At 47.7% G+C, this 21,994-nt stretch overlaps 1 protein-coding gene across 1 annotated transcript; it reads left to right on the top strand.

Moving 5' to 3' along the window:
- Window positions 1-16,407: 16,407 nt before the first annotated feature.
- Window positions 16,408-18,289, top strand: LOC138262298 (fibrous sheath CABYR-binding protein-like). The gene is made up of 2 exons (XM_069212198.1): window positions 16,408-16,420; window positions 17,406-18,289. The coding sequence occupies exons 1-2, from the start codon at window positions 16,408-16,410 to the stop codon at window positions 18,287-18,289; spliced, it is 897 nt and encodes a 298-aa protein (XP_069068299.1).
- Window positions 18,290-21,994: the final 3,705 nt, after the last annotated feature.

Raw genomic sequence — 21,994 nt, forward strand, 5'->3', positions numbered from 1 at the left:
CTGGCTTCAAGCAACACAACATATGGGCCAGGAGGTGTGGGTGTTCCACTGGACTGGGCAGAGAGTTTCCATACCAGGATCCGTTCTTTGTCTCACTGCTCACAGAGGCCACATGGCAAACACACACTCTTCCACCCATAGTATATGCATGTAGGAAATGCTTCCTGTCCATAAAGGGACTTTGGTGTCTCACCAAGTATTTGAAGTGCTATGTAAGTGTAAGCACAATGCAGTACAATGGTGAATGGAGGGCAAGCTCGGGCCTCTCATAGGTTGAGCAGGTAACCCTCAAAGGTAAGGTGAAGATTACACATAGGCAGACTGAGGGAGTGGCCTGACTCTATGTACTTCTCCGCAGACGGCACACAAACACTACCAGGCCAGTCAAGGGAACCTCTCAGTTGTTTGTAAGCAGGTAGGCCTGTCGATAACTGCAAAGATTTCAGGACAAAATGAGGATTCTGAGAGGCCAAAAGGTCTGGGCAGAGTCAGTCACAGCAACTGGAAACTGGAGAGACTTTAGAACAAGACTAGGGTCGCTGACACCTAGTAGGGCTGGGGAACAGTCAATCCATGAGTTACTCTGGTTTGCAAAATGAGACATTTCAGAATATGATGGAGCATGCACAAGAGTCAAGCAGAGTAGCTATTGCACTCCTCCTCAGGGGTAATTTGCTTCACTCCTCCCAGGATGAAGAAGTGATAATAACCGCAATAACTCCTGACTCGCTGTTTTAAAAAAAAAATGTATGACGCTAGTCCACCTGTATTGCGGAGTGATGGCGAGCGGATACACCAGGTTGGTGTATCTGACCTGCGCTTCATCACAATCAGCATCAAATGGCTCGTAGGTGCTGCTCTTCCGCAACTATTGACTATTATTGACACTTTGTGCTTCTTGGCGCGATTTCTACTGTAAAAATTCAGATCTCCGGTTCACCGCTTTGGATTTTTGACATTTTGGTGTCATTTTGTTTATTAACATTTACTCTATTGTATTTTTCTAATCTGTGTTTGGATTTTGATTGCTTTGCATTTCACCTTTATTACTATTTCAGTGCTACAGAAATACCTTACACAATTCCCTAAGTTAAGCATGTCTGCTCCGTGCCTGAGCTGCCAGAGGGTTGAACTCCGGCTAATTTGGTGACTTGGATAGCTCACCGTGACAAGGATTGTGATTATTACTTGAGGTGGGTGTTCACTCCTCGCAACTAATACTCATATTTCCTATATTAGTGTTCAGCAGTGGTATGCAGGACTAGTGTTTTGCAGTACCAGTCAGTGATTTGAGTTAAAACCCCAAATCCCTTTCTGTAATCTGACATCAAAATCCACTTTAGATTTTGTTAAATTCTATTTTTATTTTTAATTGGTCTCTCAGTTCAGTGATGCTGGTGGCAGCGACATTGAAGTGCCTACGAAAGGTGAAAGAGTCTATGGGCCTGATTCTGACCTTGGCGGTCTTTTCGCAAGACCGCCGAGTTACCGCCGCGGTAAAGACCGCCGACCGCGGCGGTATGCCGCTGCGCGTATTCCGACCGCTGGGAGCGTTCCGCCGGAATACCGCCAGCAGCCACACTGGCGGTCGGCGGGAAAGTGGAGACTGGTCAACCTCCACCGCCACGCCAGCAGAACACCGCCCCCAGAATTACGACCCACATTTCTGTGTGGCGGTCTTCTGTTGGCGGTCTTCTGTTGGCGGTCACGTCCCTATGGCTCCCGTCGCCTCCCGGAGGACCAACGCACAAGGTAAGTTGATCGTCCGTGAGGGGAGGGGGTGGGGGGGTGTTGTGTGATGTGTGCGTGCATGGGGGTGTGTAGAGGGGGTGTGTGAGTGCGTGCATGCGGGCGGGGGGTGCTGCTGTGCCTTTGGGCAATGTGTGTAGTTCGGCGGGTGCGCATGTCGGCATGTATGTGTGCGGGTATGTGCCCCGTTGTGTATGTGTGTGTGTAGGGGGTGTGCATATGTGCATGTTGGGGGTGCGTGCATGTCGGGGTGCGTGTATGTGCATGTCGGGGTGGGGGGGCAGGGGGTTCGTACCACCTCTGGGGGGTGGCAGGGGGGTGGAGGGTGTGGGGGGAGGACTCGTGGGGGGCAGTGGGGGGTGGGGGAGACCCCTATCAGTGCCAGGGAAGGAATTCCCTGGCCCCGATAGTGCCTACCGCCATGGTTCGCATGGCGGTTCCCGACTGCCAAAAACCGCGGCGGTAAGCAGGGTCATGATACGGTTGGCGGTCTTGGGTCGACCGCCGGGCCGGAGTGTGCGAACTCCAGCCCGTCGGTCATGACCGCCGTGGCGGTCGGAGTGGGGAAGTGGCGGTCGATCGCGGCGGTGACCGCCGCGGTCAGAATGCCATTTTTTGGACCGCCGGTCTGTTTGCGGTCCGACCGCCTCCTCTCCGCCGACCGCCAAGGTAAGAATCAGGCCCTATATCCCCAAGGACCTGGTGCCTATTTTTTGGGTGAGAGATGACATAGACAAGTGGCTTGAAGCATATGAGCACCAGAGTGTCCAAAACTGTATCTGGGACTGACCCCAAGAAGGGTGGTTAAGGGTCCCTTTAGCAGGTCCAGGACAATACAGAGAAGTTCCTCACAGAGCTTCTAAAGAGTTTGAAGGCACAGGATTTCCATCCATGACAAGAAATCTATCAGCAGATGACTAGATGAAGCAAAACTCTGTTAAATGTATGCTAAAACATGTGGGGCAGATTTACTAATGTTTCACACAGTGTAGTATCCAAATTTGCATCGCTACGCAAAGGGGAGAATACAGCACAGAGCACATGTGTAGTGTATACTGCAGTACACATGCAATGTGTGTGTTTTTTATGAAAATGGTTCCCCATGTTAATGCCTGCTTCAAGGATGTATTATTTTGTGATGCAAAGCACAATCAAGCTTAGCAGCTCCAAAAGTGCGCAAATCCATCCAAGTAACACGCAGTAATGCCTCCCAGATGCAAAGTGTCACAAAGCAGTCCAAAGTGCTTTTTTGTGGTGAGAAGGGGGCACCTTTACAGTGCAAATCACGTTTTGTGCTGGAAAGTAAATACCAGCGCATCACTGTGCATCACTTTGTGACTGCACAGTCTTACCAAATCCAGGCCCATGTGTATCGGCACAAGAGCCTTCACCGAACATAAAACTCAATGCATCGACTCGACCGACACTGATAAATTCCCCGGCTGCCAATTCGCCTTAGGGACATTCCTCCACCAGGCCTTTCAGTTTAACCATTTAGGTCAGAAGTCCCAGCTATCGCATCTGCCTTCACTGGGGCCCTCATCTGCTATCCATTTCCTACAGTGTCCAAGGTGTCATCAAACCAGACATTGGCTGTTTACACTCATCCAAATGTATCTACTTTGCTCATTTTATCATCAAATTGGTTACATCTCCTTGTACCAACACATCGTGCCTGATTACCTGGGCACATCACAAAAGCCACTCCTTACGACCATTCAACAGAGGCCAGGCCAGGCAATTAATTAAATATATATTTCCGGGCCTCATAAACAATGTAAATGTGGAATAGGAAGGAATAATGTCATCTAATTATTTCTTTTACTTTTTTTCTAGCATGGATATTATCCCAAGAGATGTCAGAGCACTATGCATGGAAAAACATTTGTACATTGTCTAGGCTACATTAGGAGTATAACACGTATTATCAATTTCAAAAGCATGTGAAAATGTAGGCATCAAATTTTGCAACAACTCCAATTTGTTTATAATAGGGTATAGCTGTTCAGTTTCAGGTATTTCTGAAGCCCCAGGGAGCAAACACATTTTATTATTTGGGTACTTTTTTCCACAAACGAGATAATTTTGAATCAATTTGTTGTAGATGGTGCCCCCTTGTGGCTTCTTATAGTGGTGCCATAAGGCAGCTGGCTGCAGTGGCCTTTTTGTTGCACAAGATGGCGCAGGCCTGCCTATTCCTCATGAAGTAAAAAATGTGGCAAGCGAGAGTCAGATTCTGTGTAATGAAGACTACTGGTAAGTAATCTTTCAGGAAGCCGGATGTGCTAATCATGATTTAGAAAGGATGTAGGATGTGATGATAACAATTGTAAATTGCTGTGTAGTAGGGGGAATAGCTCTGCAAATGTGTTTTTTTAATGATGCTTTTTAATGAGTTTTTTTTTTCAAAGAGGAGATCTTCAATGACAATATGCAGAGTATTTAGTTACAGCTCAGTGAGGACATGGCTAGGACCTTAGAATAACTGGCAGGAAGATGCCGTTTCAACAAACAATAGAGGGAGCGGAAATCGCTTCACTTTTTCTTTCACCCCCCCGATGACATCAATAGATTGACCCTTGAACTACTCTTTACTACCAAACAGCCTATTTGCTGCCAGGGGTTAGAGGAATGGCAAGAAAGGTAAAGTGCAAAAAGTAAAGGGGACTCATGGAGTCCTGCACACTTTGGGCCATTTTTATGGCCCCGGTTGCATCACTCTTGCATCACGCAATGTGGTGCAAGCGCGACGCAACGCTTAAGACAGATTTATGAATTCACGCAAGACCACCTTAAGGTGGAGAAACACAATGCAGCACAAATTGCAAACCAGGGAATGTGCCAAACTACTGTGCCTTCCTGGTACTGCATAACGATGAGAAATAGCTTCATTTCTCCTTGTTTTTCCTCTTTCCATGTGTGCTGCATTTTGCAGCACACATAGGAAGAGGAAAACGCCTCTTGGGATTGTTTTTAGAAGGAAGGTGCACTTTCCTGCACAAAAACAATCCTGCATGCAACGCAGGTACCCTTGCACCATGGTGGAAGGGTGCCTGCATTGGTGCCAGGCAGCAAATTGTGCAGCAGCGCAGGAAGAAAGGACAGAAATGCACCATATTTCGTAAATACGGTGCATTCCTGCCCTTTCGCATTAGCGTAGGGCAGACCAGCAAGATGATATGCCCCTTTAGGTCCCTGTCCCTTCCGTTTGATGAGTGAGTCATCGGATAGCATGGGCAGCGCCAGCCTCGCGGCAGCACCAAACCATAAACCAGGGGTAGCGTCTTCTATTCCTATCTACTCCTAACTGAAGTTGATGCCTCCATTCATCTCTCAGGGACATGCTGAGGTTTATTATTATAGGTATAGGTATTATACCTATTTAGGTACCCTCTTTGCGCTTCCAGACATGTGCCTTTCATGGCCTTCTGCATGGGGTCCTTCACTGACTCACTTGTCTCCTGTCGACTACTCTTAAGAAACTTCATACAAGTATTCGAGGCTGGCGCAAAGGTGCTCTCTTGATCCAGTGACATAAGGTGCCCTTTGGCTCATTCCGGTCCACGATGTGCCCTCCTTTGAGTCTGCCACCATGCCCCCCCTCAGAAGGTCCTAAGCTACTCCTACCCACCTCAGTGCGTCATGTTGCCCTGGGGGTGTTTGTGAGAAGATGTGAAGCGAGCATGTTCTCAGAAGTCTCTCAATCCTGTTTCCAATACCTAATCCAGCTTATTCCAGGATGAATCTCAGTGGATTCCCAAAGTTGAGCAGTTTCTGTGGAGTGTGCTATGTCTCACCTGCAATTAACGCAAGTTGGATTCCAGGTAGCAACAGCACTTGGGTTTGACGTTCAGGGCATCGATTCTTGGCTTGGAGTTTAATGCCACCAGTGTAAGAACTTGGAATGAGCAACTAGCGCCTTCATCTCAATATTCCACTGTTATCACTGCCCCCAAATTTAGACCGTGTGTCTTCTCAAGCTATATATCGAGTATCTTCTCCAGCCTCTCTAAAGTGTTCACGACTCTTCATCACAGCAGCATACAGCTCGTTCACCAGTCCCCTATATGTTACTCTGATGTCTAGCACTTCAAGTATATTTGGGCACCAGTTCCTTTGACAAAGTCCCTTCTCTACTGTGCTGGAAATTGGAGAGGTCTCCATTATTGTAGGATTTCAAGCTTAATTTGACCTGTCTCCCAACAAAAGGCAACATATCTGGCTCTGATATTGGGTCCTGTATTATTCTCAATCAGGATCTCCCACAACTATAAGAAACCTTCCCGTCCAGACCAGACAGGCGCTCTGGGTTGCCTTGTAGCGCTGGTAGAAGGATGCTTCAAGTTGCTTAAGATAGATGAAAAATAGAATTTGCTGCCAAAGTATCGCTGATGTAAGTAAGCAGTAAAAAGAAATTTAAGATGTACAATGGGAGAAGTGTTGAAAAGGCAGCAAATTTAATTACAATTGGCTGTAAGCCTGCAAATGGGAGAAGGATTGGCAAAGCCAATATTTCTGACTTGCATTTTGAGTCTTGACTAAAAGATCAAAGAAATGTTTTTTGCAGGTAAAAATAAAAAAAACATTCACATTAGGTAACCATTTGAATTCGTCCCTCTTCCGTTTTAAAGAATTCACTCTGTATGAGGTAGGAAGATACCTCAAATAGCCTATATCATGATGCAAGAGAGAATTACATGTCTGGGTGGAGCCAAAGCTTGCTATATGTATATTTTGTAGGGGAGGGTAGTGAACTCCGCTCCCCTCGCAGAGTTTTTCCCACTCCGCTTAGAGCGTGGAGTTCCGAAAAGCTCCGCATACTGAGATTTTTTCCTCATTCGCGATCGCTTAACGTTGACGGACGCGAGCAAGGAAAATCTTACTCAGACCACCTCCCAGCGGGATTTCTCAACACGGGTGGTCGCAGATGGTCGCTACCACTTGCATTGAGAAACTTTCCATTCGCATTGAGGAAGGTGCCGCTCGAGTAGAAAATCTACTTGAGCACCAGAAAAGAAGCAGCGTCCTCTTGCGCTGCGCGTGGTGCAGTTTGCACTGATTATTCAGCGCGGGACAAACATCCGGTGCTAAAAATTAGCGCAAACAGAGTGACTTACCGCAATCCCCTGCTTGCAGAACTCCACGTAGTGCAGCAGAGTCTTTCGGTCACTTCGTGGAGTGTCTCGGAGCCCCGCAAACTCCACCCAGACCTAATATTTTGCAGAATTGTTAGTCTAAAAAAGTTGAAAAGAGACAGTTAGAGCCTCTTAGGATGGAAAAAATATAGCAAAATATCTAACGGGTGATCGAGAGAAACACTGAAATTCCTACGGTTTTCATTCAATTGTAAATACCTGAAAATTAGCATTCCATCCTCTAGAGTATTTACAGAGCTCAAGGACACAGTAAAAGGAAATGTTTCTCTCCAAGACATGGGTGTGGGACTGCCTTCTCCACAGTGAAGAGGCTCGTGCGTTGTCTGTTGCCATGGTTACACCGCAGAGCTATTCTGGGACTGTCAGTCTGTGTCCTGCATGTTCTGTCTCAGCCTTGTCTCACTATGTTTTTACCTGCTTCCTTCCTTCATTTACAGACTTAGGCCAGTGTCTCTTAAGTCACCACCAGTCTCTCCGCGACTGCAATATATTTCAGGACCTTTCACGTCTTTACCATCAATCCAAGCTCATTTCCTGATAATTCTGCTATGATTAAGGCACTGGGGTCATAACCATTTACTTACTATTTTCAACTCACTTCTGGGTCCTAACTAGAGTGTGTCCATGCTCCAGCCGTCCAGTGGGCCGCTCTGCATATCTCTTCCTGGCTCGGCTGTGTTCATATCACAAAAATGTTGACAGACCTGCAGGTCTAGTGATTTAAAGAATCTTATCAACCTAACTGTAATGCTCTTAAACTGCTTGCACATGATGTAAATCTTGGCACATAATTTAATTCACTGAGCCGCCCATTTTCTTCATTATCACATATGACAGCACCTCTAAGTATGTTAGTGCAGCATGACTGCTGTACAAAAACACTCTTGCTTAATGGACTAAATGTTTGCTCCATATATAATACAAATCTAGCCACATACAGGATGCACACGACCCTTGACTTCCTCTTAGTTCATTAACAGCATTGTCGTGGTGGGGGGCAAGAATGTTTCTCTAATCATGGTTCAAAACTAGCCACAAAATGCCCAAGTGATGTGCAATTTTCCTGATAAAGCTACATGGTTTACAAAGACTAATGTTTGGAAATCGAGTTTCTGCAAATATTTGTCAATTGCACATCACCAAGTAAAGTGTTCTGATTTGTTTTGCTCCTATTTAAATCTTTGTATCACACTTCTGAATTACAAAAAAGTGCATTTGTAATTCCTAATATATTTTTTAATATATTATTAATATTATTTACTATTTATTTACGAGCTATTTAAATGTTGTGTTAGAAAAAAATGACAGCCTTTACTTTCACAATGATTGTCGGGCAGCTCACTTTACAAAATCCTCTAACTGTAGCAAAAGAAAAAAGTAAACACTAATTTTCAGGGTAAGATAAGCAGCACTTAGTAAAAAGACAAACTGCCATTTGACCTCTGTCCCTGAACAGACAGCAAATGTGTCAAGATAAAACAATATTTAAATGCATCTTTATTGCTTATTCATTTTCTGAATGAAAAGAACACCTGTTCCTTTCCAGCTCAAGTTGCTCACCAGAAGGGACCAGTTGGTCCTAAAAATAGTTCAACCTGATAAAATCTTCCGCCATAGGAGTGTACAATTAGATTTTTCGAGGCCTGCTCAGACAGACTGTGAACAGAGACCCAAAGGCGCTGTTCACATCTCCTGACACACTATCTCTTATTCCCAATATAGTATATACAAGGCGACTAAAAGTATGCGATTGTGCAACGATTTTTGCATAATTACCACATATGCCACATAATTAACCATCTGCTGCATAATCTGTAGACTTTAACAAACACAATTTACTTCTAGCTCAAAAGGTTCAAAAGTTACTAAAATGCAGCAACACAACACAAGTTTCTGCAAAGTGAAGGCCCTTTGCAAAGGTTGTTTTGTCACTGTTCTGTATCTTATTGCTATATTTGGGTGTTAAACTGGTACTAATGTGGTGCAACTAATACCCAGACATAATGAAGTAACACTATCACAAAATGTGCTGCATAATGCCGCATATTTTGCCTTTTCTTGTTGCATAATTTACTTAACACTGCTGCATACTTTGTTGCTCCCCTGGCGCATAATTCCAGTGGACCTGAGTATATGTCAATAAACCCATTATTGCACTCTAATACAGTTCAATAAATGCTCAATGTGTGAAGCTGTAACAATGGAACCAATTGTGGGAACTGAAGTGTCTGTGCTGAAGGCACTAGCACTGAATGGGCAGTGCAGAGATCAGGGAATTGAGGGGATAGGGCTCAAACTCAGCCAGACTGAAGGTGGAGGAGAGTGACTCCAGAAACCACATCACACAGAAGAGGCTTATGTCACCCTCAAAGAGGAGGAGGATAGACTCCAGGAACCACAGCACACAGAAGAGGCTTATGTATCATCCTCAAAGAGATGGAGGAGAGAGGCTCCAGGAACCACAGCACACAGAAGAGGCTTATGTCTCATCCTCAAAGAGGTGGAGGCGAGAGACTCCGGGAACCACAGCACACAGAAGAGCCTTATGTCTCACCCTCAAAGAGGAGTAAAGACTACAGGAACCACAGCACACAGAAGAGGCTTATGTCTCATCCTCAAAGAGGTGGAGGAGAGAGCCTCCAGGATCCACAGCACACAGAAGAGGCTTATGTCTCACCCTTAAAGAGGAGTATAGACTCCAGGAACCACAGCACACAGAAGAGGCTTATGTCACCCTCAAAGAGGAGTAGGATAGACTCCAGGAAACACAGCACACAGAAGAGGCTTATCTCTCACCCTCACAGAGGTGGAAGAAAGAGACTCCGGGCACCACAGCATACAGAAGAGACTTATGTCTCACTCTCAAAGAGGTGGAGGAGAGACACTCCGGGAACCACAGCACACAGAAGAGACATATGTCTCACCCTCACCCTCAAAGAGGTGGAGAGGAGAGATTCTGGGAACCACAGCACACAGAATAGGCTTATGTCTCATCCTCAAACAGATGGAGGAGAGAGGCTCCAGGAACCACAGCACACAGAAGAGGCTTATGTCTCATCCTCGAAGAGGTGGAGGCGAGAGACTCCGGGAACCACAGCACACAGAAGAGCCTTATGTCTCACCCTCAAAGAGGAGTATAGACTCCAGGAACCACAGCACACAGAAGAGGCTTATGTCTCATCCTCAAAGAGGTGGAGGAGAGAGCCTCCAGGATCCACAGCACACAGAAGAGGCTTATGTCTCACCCTTAAAGAGGAGTATAGACTCCAGGAACCACAGCACACAGAAGAGGCTTATGTCACCCTCAAAGAGGAGTAGGATAGACTCCAGGAACCACAGCACACAGAAGAGGCTTATCTCTCACCCTCACAGAGGTGGACGAAAGAGACTCCGGGCACCACAGCATACAGAAGAGACTTATGTCTCACTCTCAAAGAGGTGGAGGAGAGAGACTCCGGGAACCACAGCACACAGAAGAGACATATGTCTCACCCTCACCCTCAAAGAGGTGGAGAGGAGAGATTCTGGGAACCACAGCACACAGAATAGGCTTATGTCTCACCCTCAAAGAGGTGGAGGAGGGAGACTCCAGGAACCACAGGACTCAGAAGAAGCTTATGTCTCACCCTCAAAGAGGTGGAGGGGAGAGACTCCAGGAACCACAGCACACAGAAGAGGCATATGTCTCACCCTCAAAGAGGTGGAGGAGAGAGACTTCAGGAACCACAATACACAGAAGAGGCTCATGTCTCACCCTCACCCTCAAAGAGGTGGAGGGGAGAGATTCCGGGAACCACAGCACACAGAATAGGCTTATGTCTCACCCTCAAAGGGGTGGAGGAGAGAGACTCTGGGAACCACAGCAAATAGGAGAGGCTTGTGGCTCACCCGCAAAGAGGTGAAGGAGAGACTCCAGGAACCACAGCACACCGAAGAGGCTTATGTCTCACCCTCAAAGAGGAGGAGGATAGACTACAGGAACCACAGCACACAGAAGAGGCTTATGTCACCCTCAAAGAGGAGGAGGATAGACTCCAGGAACCACAGCACACAGAAGAGGCTTATCTCTCACCCTCACAGAGGTGGAAGAAAGAGACTCCGGGCACCACAGCACACAGAAGAGGCATATGTCTCACCCTCAAAGAGGTGGAGGAGAGAGACTTCAGGAACCACAATACACAGAAGAGGCTCATGTCTCACCCTCAAAGGCGTGGAGGAGAGAGACTCTGGGAACCACAACAAACAGGAGAGGCTTGTAGCTTGCCCGCAAAGAGGTGGAGGATAGACTCCAGGAACCTCAGCACACAGAAGAAGCTTATGTCTCACCCTGAAAGAGATGAAGGGTAGGGACTCCAGGAACCACCGCACACAAAAAAGAAGCTTATGTCTCACCCTCAAAGAGGAGGAGGATAGACTCCAGGAACCATATCACACAGAAGAGGCTTATGTTTCAGCCTTAAAGAGGTGGAGGGGAGAGACTCTAGGAACCACAGCACATCAAAGAGGCTTCTGACTCACTCTCAAAGGGGTGGAGGAGAGAGACTCTGGGAACCACACTGGGAACCACAGCAAACAGGAGAGGCTTGTGGCTCACCCGCAAAGAGGAGGAGGATTGACTCCAGGAACCATATCACACAGAAGAGGCTTATGTCTCACCTTCAAAGAGGTGGAGGGGAGAGACTCCAGGAACCACAGGACACAGAAGAAGCTTACGTCTCACCCTCAAAGAGGTGGAGGAGAGAGACTCCGGGAACCACAGCACACAGAAGAGGCTTATGTCTCACCCTCAAAGATGTGGAGGGGAGAGACTCCAGGAACCACAGCACACAGAAGAGGCATATGTCTCACCATCACCCTCAAAGAGGAGGAGGATAGACTCCAGGAACCATGTTACACAGCAGAGGCTTATGTCTCACCTTCAATCAATCAATCAATCAATCATTGAATTTCTAAAGCGCGCTACGTACCCGTTAGGGTTTCAAGGCGCTGAGGGGAGGGGGGGGGGGGGTAGCTGCTATTGGTCGAAGAGCCAGGTCTTGAGGAGTCTCCTGAAGGTGAGGAGATCCTGGGTCTGGCGCAGGGGGGTCGGGAGGGAGTTCCAGGTCTTGGCAGCGAGATAGGAGAAGGATCTGCCGCCGGAGGTCTTGCGTTGGAATCGGGGAACGATGGCGAGGGAGAGGTTGGCAGAGCGGAGTTGGCGGGATGGGACGTAGAAGTTGAGTCTGTTGTTCAGGTAGGCGGGTCCGGCGTTGTGTAGTGCTTTGTGCGTGTGGGTGAGGAGTTTAAAGGTGATCCTCTTGTCCACAGGGAGCCAGTGGAGGTCCTTCAGGTGGTGGGAGATGTGGCATCGGCGGGGTACGTCGAGGATCAAGCGGGCGGAGGCGTTCTGGATGCGTTGGAGTCGTTGGATGTCTTTTGCTGGGATGCCTGTGTAGAGTGCATTGCAGTAGTCAAGTCTGCTACTGAGGAGGTCCTGGGTCACTGTTTTTCTGGTTTCCGTCGGGATCCATTTGTAGATTCTGCGGAGCATGCGGAGGGTGTTGAAGCAGGAGGAGGAGACTGCGTTGACCTGTTTGGACATGGTGAGGACGGAGTCGAGGATGAAGCCGAGGTTGCGTGCGTGGTTGGCTGGAGTAGGGGAGGGGGTCCCAGCGCGGTGGGCCACCAGGAGTCATCCCAGGCCGAGGGGTTGCGTCCGAGGATGAGGACTTCCGTCTTGTCGGAGTTTAATTTCAGGCGGCTTCAAAGAGTTAGAGTGGACGGACTCCAGGAACCACAGGACTGCAGAGAGGCTTATGTCTCACCCTCAAAGAGGTGGAGGAGAGAGACTCCAGGAACCATAGGACACAGGAGAGGCTTATGTCTCACCCTCAAAGAGGAGGAGGATAGACTCCAGGAACCATATCACACAGAAGAGGCTTATGTCTCACCCTCAAAGAGGTGGAGGATAGACTCCAGGAACCACAGCACACAGAAGAGGCTTATGTTTCAGCCTTAAAGAGGTGGAGGGGAGAGACTAGGAACCACAGCACACCAAAGGGGCTTCTGACTCACCCTCAAAGGGGTGGAGGAGAGAGACTCTGGGAACCACACTGGGAACCACAGCAAACAGGAAAGGCTTGTGGCTCACCCGCAAAGAGGTGAAGGATAGACTCCAGGAACCACAGCACACGAAAGAGGCTTATGCCTCACCCTCAGAGAGGAGGAGGATAGAGTCCAGGAACCACAGCACACAGAAGAGGCTTATGTCTCACCTTCAAAGAGGTAGAGTGGACAGACTCCAGGAACCACAGGACTGCAGAGAGGCTTATGTCTCACCCTCAAAGAGGTAGGGGGAGAGACTCCAGGAACCACAACACCCAGAACAGGCTTATGTCTCACCCTCAAAGAGGTGGAGGAGAGAGACTCCAGGAACCACAGGACACAGGAGAGGCTTATGTCTCACCCTCACCCTCAAAGAGGTGGAGGATAGACTCCAGGAACCACAGCACACAGAAGAGGCTTATGTTTCACCTTCAAAGAGGTGGAGCGGAGAGACTCCAGGAACCACAGGACACAGAAGAGGCTTATGTCTCACCCTCAAGGAGGAGGAGGATAGACTCCAGGAACCATGTCACACAGCAGAGGCTTATGTCTCACCTTCAGATGGGTAGAGTGGACAGACTCCAGGAACCACAGGACTGCAGAGAGGCTTATGTCTCACCATCAAAGAGGAGGAGGATAGACTCAAGGAACCATATCACACAGAAGAGGCTTATGTCTCACCCTCAAAGGGGTGGAAGAGAGAGACTCTGGGAACCACAGCAAATAGAAGAGGCTTGCAGCTCACCCGCAAAGAGGTGGAGGATAGACTCCAGGAACCACAGCACACAGAAGAGGCTTATGTCTCACCCTCAAAGATGTGGGGGGAGACTCCAGGAACCACAGCACACAGAAGAGGCTTATGTCTCACCCTCAAAGCGGTAGAGGAGAGAGACTCCAAGAACCACAGGACACAGAAGAGACTTATGCCTCACCCTCAAGGAGGTGGAGTAGAAAGACTCCAGAAGCCACAGCACACAGAAGAGGTTTATGACTCACCCTCAAAGGGGTGGAGGAGAGAGACCCCAGGAACCAGAGGACACAGAAGTGGTTTATGTCTCACTTTCATAGAGGTGGAGGGAAAGACTCTGGGAACCACAGCACACAGAAGAGGCTTATGTCTCACCCTCAAAGAGGTGGAGGGGATAGACTCCAGGAACAACAGCACACAGAAAAGAGGCTTATGTCTCACCCTGAAAGAGGTGGAGGAGAGTGACTCCAGGAACCACAGCAAATAGAAGAGGCTTATGTCTCACCCCCAAAGAGGTGGAGGGGAGAGACTCTGGGAACCACAGTACACAGAAGAGGCTTATGTCTCACCCTCAAAGAGGTTCAGGAGAGAGACTGTAGGAACCAAAGCACCTTGAAGTGGCTTGTGTCTTAGCCTCAAAGAGGAGGAGGAGAGAGACTCCAGGAACCACAGCACACAAAAGAAGCGTAAATCTCAGCAAGGTGGGGCATCACAGTATCAAAGTTTTATTATCTACCCACACTTATCTCGACTCCACAATATCGACTACCACTGCATTTTTAGATGCTGAGTTAGAACAGTAAATCTATACTTCTCTATGCATGCGTACCTTGACAAAATAGTGATACTGTGAAGTCGATGTATGTGCAGGTCCATAGTATTGAGCTTGATACTGTGACATACAAACCTCAGCAAATGGAGTGTTTCTTGTAAATGGAGAGTCTGAGCGACGGAGCATGTGACTGGCTGGCAAACAGATGACGTCATGATACTGGACGTGGGATTACGATGGAAGGAAGAATACGTAAAAGTTACCATGTGGTTTTGCTTGTATTTTATGAAAGATATCTGCTTCCAATATGTCAGTGGAGCTGCCAGATAAGTGCTAGTGCAGGTGTATTAATACAAATTATTAATGAGTGTTCATGTATTCTGAATAAATAGTTTGTGTAGAAAATATAATAAAGTGGAAAAATAATACACGTATTTAAAAATGTGATTACGATGAGTGGCCACCAACATTCACAAAGTGTACTTTACTAGTAGTTAATATTGTGAAATGTTGAATATATGTTTGACTAATGTAGTAATATGTCATAATAAAGGTTATGCATTAAATCCTAGCTTTATTAATTGTAAGCCTTAACTTAGCAGAAGTCTTGGCCTACTTGCCAGGCCTCATGTCAAAGCTGTATTTCTTAATGTTTAATAAATGGCTGTCCTAGAGAATTAAACAGTGATATTCCACTTTGCATTGTTTAAAACTTGCTCATAACTGAAGGTTCTCATGAGAACTGACTGATAGAAGATGCTGTTCTTGCTAATGTAGCATTTTGTGTGTAATGTGTGTGAGACTGACTTTCTGAGGAGGAGAACAATGGAGATATTGACTGGAGTGGAAGCTGCAACAATACTGTTATCAGACAAGCCGAATGACGAGGACATTGCAGGACAAGCAATCAATGACATGTGAACGGAGTAATGGTAGAATTCATAGATTTAGAATTCTAGTTTTATTGGACAAAGTGTGAACATGCAATTAACTGACCAATAGGGATTTGAGATATAGTTTAGTAGTTTTGATTTAACAACACTGCACAGAGAGAAGACACCGTCATTGCCCATTTTCTTGCGGGCAAAAAGGTCAATGCTCCTTGTGCTTCCTGACAAGAGAAGTGCTTAACTTTACTGCTTAAAGACTTTGCATTTTCTGAACTTTGATGCGGAATCCTGATGCCTTGATGATCGACTGATGTCCTGAGGGCGAAGACTGACTCTGCTTGCTGATTCACACTGAGGATAGGTATAATGAATTAGACTGTTGACTGTTATGCATATTTGCTTTTCCTTTCTAGGCACCAACTGCATGGTTTTGATAGAGCCATAGTTAGATGTTTTTCCAAATTGGTGTTACTAAATTGTTTTGCATGAAGCCCAACATGCTGATGCTAATCTGATGTTAGGTAAGGATCCTCACTAGTCTGCTAATATAGAATAATGTTTGATGATTTTCTCTGCTGACTTCGAATGTATGTAATCACTTTGACGAGGTTGACTATGTTATTAATTTGTACCGTAACCTTAGAATGTGTTGTAGTTCAAGCTTTCCACCGCTTTGGACAACCAGTGTTGTTTCTGTATGTGTTTCATTTGATTTTGAAATTAATCTACATGACTTTAGCATTGTTAATATAGAGAAATAAATATTCTAACTTTTACTAAAAGGTGTGGTTATTCATGACTGAAAGGTCATGGTGCGTGACAATTACTGACTCCATTGATTATAACTGTTATTGATCGTTGTTGATTATTGATGTTGTGCACTGGTTATTGATTATCGATCCGCATGTGCTGGAGCTATGGTAAGAACATCTTAATTGTGAGTCAAAAGTCTCATCGACCAGTTCACGTCCCCTTGTAAGTTTACTTATTAAGGTCAGACGTGCTAACATGAGCACAGAGAGTGAGTGCTTGCAGGGACAGATGGCTGGGTGGTCTCCGGCTGCGAGGTATAGGGTATACCGGTCACTAGAAGATTCAGGAAGGGAAGAGAAGATCACTCTGACCCGGGGAGATGTCCACAGAGCACAGCATGAAGAGTAGACACCTTGGTCCCCAAAGTGAGCCCATGGGAAGCAGGCCTTCTTCCAGCCAAGTGAAGCTGGGGACAAGACGGATGGAACAAAGAGAGATACTAGTCTGGGTAGCAGAGGACGGGCCGCAGAAGATGGGCCACCAAGGGTCAGCACTGGTGGACACTCCAAGGAGAGTGTGGGCATGTGCAAGGAGCAATAGATATTGAATCTCCAGAAGGAACAGACCCAATAGCCAGCAGTGAAGGATATTGAATCACCGGGAGCAGCAGAAGAGAAATCGCCTGGAGCGGAGGATCGTGAAACGCCTGGAGCAGAAGAACTAGATTTGTATGCATCATGAGGAGCCGCAATAGATAGCCAATCAATCAATCAGGGAATTTGTAAAGAGCACTACTCACCCGGCAGGGTCTCAAGACGCTGGGGGGGAGGGGGCTGCTACTGCTCGAACAGCCAAGTCTTGAGATGTCTCCTGAAGGTAAGTAGGTTCTGTGTATGACGCAGGTGGGTGGAAAGAGTGTTCCACGTCTTGGCGGCGAGGTGCGAGAATGGGTGAGGAGTTTGAAGGTGATTCTCTTGTTGACAGGGAGCCAGTGCAGGTCTCTCAGGTGGGCTGTGATGTGGCAGTGGCGGGGGACGTCCAGGATGAGGCGTGCGGAGGCATTCTGGATGTGTTGCAGTCTTTTCTGGAGTTTGGTCGTGGTTCATCAGGGGCAAGAGCAGCTTAATTGCCAGGTGCACCAGAAGCTGGATCATTAGTGGCAAGAGAATTTGAAACAGCATAAGCAGTGGACATTGAGTTACTAGGGGCAGCCGAAAGTGAATCACTTAAAGCAACCTAAGTTGCATCATCAGAAGCAGTGGACATTGAATCACCAGGAGCAGCAGAAGCAGTGGACATTGAATCACTGGGTGCAGCAGACGATGACTCAGCAGAAGCGGTGGACATTGGATCACCAGGAGCAGCAGAAGCTGAATCAGCAGAAGCAGTGGTTATTGAATCACCGGAAGTAGCAGAAGCTGAATCCGCAGAAGCGATGGACATTGGATCACCAGGAGCAGCAGAAGCTGAATCAGCAGAAGCAATGGTTATTGAATCACCGGAAGTAGCAGAAGCTGAATCAGCAGAAGCGATGGACATTGGATCACCAGGAGCAGCAGAAGCTGAATCAGCAGAAGCAATGGTTATTGAATCACCGGAAGTAGCAGAAGCTGAATCGGCAGAAGCAGCGGTTATTGAATCACCGGATGTAGCAGAAGCTGAATCAGCAGAAGCGGTGGACATTGGATCACCAGGAGCAGCAGAAGCTGAATCAGCAGAAGCAGTGGTTATTGAATCACTGGAAGTAGCAGAAGCTGAATCAGCAGGAGCAGTGGTTATTGAATCACAGTATGTAGCAGAAGCTGAATCAGCAGAAGCAGTGGACATTGGATCACCAGGAGCAGCAGAAGCTGAATCAGCAGAAGCAGTGGTTATTGAATCGCCGGAAGTAGCAGAAGCTGAATCAGAAGAAGCAGTGGATTTTGAATTGACAGGAGCAAAAGAAGCTGAATCAACTGAAGCAGCAAACACAGAATCAGCAGAAGCAACAGAAGATGAATCAGGAGGAACCACAGACATTGAATCACTAGGAGAAGGAGAAGCTGAATCAACAGAAGTTGAATTGCCTGGAACAAAAGAAACAGAGTCAGCAGGAACAGCAGGAGCTGAATCCCATGCAGCAACAGAAGCTGAATGAGCAGAAGCAGCAAAATCTGAATCAGCAGGAGCAGTGGACATTTAATCACCAGGAGCTGCGGAAGATGATTTGCTGGGAGGAAAATATATTTCAAGAAGCAGCGGAAGCAGAGAACTTGGAAAGGAAGAAGCTGAATCAGCTGTAGCAGTGGACAATGAATCAGTATGGAAAGCAGAAGCTGAATATCCTTGAACAGCAGACGCTGAATCCCTTGCAGCAGCAGTGGCTGAATCAGCAGAAGCAAAAAGAACAGTTGATTAATGGAATGTAGACTAAATCAAACATTCAGCCCCAGTCACAGATCTGGGTTTAATCCATCAGTTTTTTTGCTCACCATGCCACCCCAGTTTGGACCCAGCCATATGCAAATCAGTCTTGACCCTGTTCCCCTTGGGAGCAGTCCAACCCGAACTGCCAGGCCAGGTCCTCCCTGGACCAGAAACAAGCATCCTGGGACCAGTTTCAGGGTATCACCCCTCATCAGCCAGGCTAGCTTGAATCTGGTGGCATAGTGAGCACGGGACCCACGTCTGGGCATACCCTTCCCACTTGGGGCGACAAATGCAAAAAGAACAGTTGATGGACGGAATGTAGACTAAATCAAACATTCACCCCAGTCACAGATCTGGGTTTAATCAATCAGTGGCAGATTTAAGAGCCCCTAGCGCCTCCTTGCTCCACATTAGCATCATTTCTTTTTAAGCTAATGTGGCCCAACAAGGCCAAAATCGCAGCACCAAATTTACAAACTGATGCAACGCATGCATTGCACCACTTTGTAACCCTTTGCGCTACATTATCCCTCAGCCAGGCATAATGCATTGAAAGGGGGCGTTCCCCCTTAGAGGAGCCAAAACAATGGCGCAAATAAATTTATTTGCGTCATTTTTTCGGCACTTTAAACCCCTGCTCCGACCAGGCATTAAAAGGAGGCACACCGTTGTTTACAATGGGCCTCAATGGGCTTTGAGGGCTAGAGCCAATATTTCTTTCGCTAATCCTGCAAAGCTCTGAAATAGCACCAACAAATTTGATGTTACCTCCCTAACTACAGCCATGGTGCGCCGTATCTTAGATACAGCGCGCACATGGTGGCTTTAGGTTGGGCGCACGAAAAGTGTTGCTGCACTGGATGCAGTGATACTTTTCTTAAATCTTTAAATCTGGCCCTGAGTCTGTAGGAGCAGCGGAAGCTGTGGACATTGAATCACTGAGAACAGCAGGAGCTGAATCAGCAGGAGCAGTGGACATTGAATCTCTGTGAGCAACAAAAGCTGAATCAGCAGAAATGGTGGAGATTTAATCAATAATGTAGGAAAGTACCCTCTTTTTGTTATGGTTACCCTCACTCTTTGCCTGCTGTCAGTGTGTTTTGCTTGTGTTCACTGGGATCCTGCAAACCAGGACCCCGGTGACTGTGCTCTCTCCCTCTAAATTTAGTTGTCCCTGACTTCGCACACCCCACAATTGGCATACTGGTGCCCCAATGTAAGTCTCTAGTATATGGTATCCAGGGCATTGGGGTACCAGGGGTTCCCCATGGGATACAGCATGTATTATGCCACCCATGGGAGCCCATGCAAAATGTGCCTGCAGGCCTGCACCCTTTCACTACAGGTCACGGCACCAGGTCACTGTAAGTCACCCCTATTGCAGGCCCTCCTAGCCCAGACGGCAGGGTGCAAGTACCTGTGAGTAAGGGCACCCCTGCATGAGCAGAGGTGCCCCCACAAACTCCAGCTCCATTTTCCTGGACTTTCTGAGTACGGGGAAGCTATTTTAGCCGTGTACTAACATAGGTCACTATCTATGTCCAGCTACTTAATGGTAACTCCGAACCTAGGCATGTTTGGTATCAAACATATCAGAATCATACCCCAATACTGTAGCCAGTATTGGTTGTATGATTCCCTGGACTCTGGGGGCTCCTTAGAGGGCCACCAGCTTTGCTCCTATCAGTTTGCAGGGTTTTCCTGGGCAGCCCGCACTGCTACCATCCTACAGACGGGTTTCTGCCCTCCTGCTCCTTGAACACCTAAAGCCCAGGAAGGCAGAACAAAGGATTTCCTTTGGGAGAGGGAGGCAACACCCTCTCCCTTTGGAAATAGATGTTACATGGCTTGAAAGGGGTAGCCTTCCCAAGGCACTGCTGTGCTTTGAAGGGCACATTTGGTGCACTCCTTGCATAAACCAGTGTGCACCAGTTCAGGGATCTCCAGACCCTGCTCTGTTGCGAAATTGGACAATGGAAAGGGGAGTAACCACTCCCCTTTCCAGCACCACCCCAGGGGTGGTGCCCAGAGCTTCTCCAGGTGCCCACTTGATTCTGTCATCTTGAATCCAAGATATGCAGAGGCCTCTGGGAGCATCTGAGTGTCCAGGTCAGGCAGGTGATGTTACAGCCCCCTCCTGATAGGTGGTTACCCTGCTAGGTGACTAACCCCCATTTAGGGCTATGTGGTGTCTCCCTCTTGGGTGGGTCCTCAGATTCGACATGGAAGAGTCCAGCAGGACTCCTCTGCAAAGGTTACTTCAAGTTCTGGCCACTGGAACCGCAACTGGACTTCACAGGAACCTACAATCTGCAGCTCCAGCAATGACTCCGCTCTGCAACATTGTTTCTCCGGCTCCTTCCAGCAACTGCAACATTTCCTCAGTTGTGCATCCTCTGAGGGTGGCAAGTCTTCAGTCTGCACTAAGAAGCAAGAAGGAATCTCCCTTGGAGTGAAGGAGTCACTCCCTGCATCCTCAGGCACCAACTGCAGCGACGACCAGCTGCGTGGGTCCTCTCTCCTGCAACTCTGCATGGATCCAGCAACACAGGTGGTGGTCTTGAGTGGTCCCCTTGGTCCCCTCTACCAGCTCTTCAACTTTGGCAGTGGTGAGTCTTTGCCTCTCCTTGCAGAATGGTACCCCTGTGCACCGCGACTCTTGCAGCTACCAAGGCTGGTTGGCGTTCCTTCCAAGGGATCTTCAGGCTCCGTGTAGCCCCAGCCTCCAGCACTCTTCCCTGCAATGTGTGGTCTCCTGCCTGCTGCTCCAGCGACGTGGGACTCCTTTCCAAGTGTGCTGAGTGGGCCTCACTGCGACTCCTGTACCTGCTGCCTGTGAGTTGCCTGTGGGGGCTGCATCCACGACTTCTTGCTCTCCTGACTTCTGGGGGTTGCCTGGGACTCCCCTCCTTGGGTTGAGTCCCTTCAGACCTTCCTGGTCCCCAGTAATTCTGCCACATCTCTTCTGCAACTCTTGTCTTTGCCAAGGCTTGTTGGTGGTGTTTCCAATTAATCAATCAATCATAGTATTTGTAAAGCACACTACTCACCCATGAGGGTCTCAAGGCGCTGAAGGGGGGGTGCTGCTACTGCTCGAACAGCCAGGTCTTGAGGTGTCTCCTGAAGGTTAGCAGGTCCTGTGTCAGTCGCAGGTGGATAGGAAGAGTGTTCCACGTCTTGGCAGCGAGGTCAGAGAACGATCTGCCACCGGCGGTTGTTCTGTGGATGCGTGGAACGGTGGCGAGGGCAAGGTCAGCGCAGCAAAGCTGGCGGGTCGGTGTCAACATCAGGACAGTGCGCGCTCTACGGGCGACATAAATGCAAAAACCCAGTCCTTCTGCAAGGGCATATTTCATACATTGTGTTTATAAGCAGTATGTTAACCTTTTGCATTGCAGAGCTTTTACCTTGAAAGGTCATTAATGCTGTTTGT

Source organism: Pleurodeles waltl, chromosome 10 (assembly GCF_031143425.1).
Source record: "Pleurodeles waltl isolate 20211129_DDA chromosome 10, aPleWal1.hap1.20221129, whole genome shotgun sequence".
NCBI lineage: Eukaryota > Metazoa > Chordata > Amphibia > Caudata > Salamandridae > Pleurodeles > Pleurodeles waltl.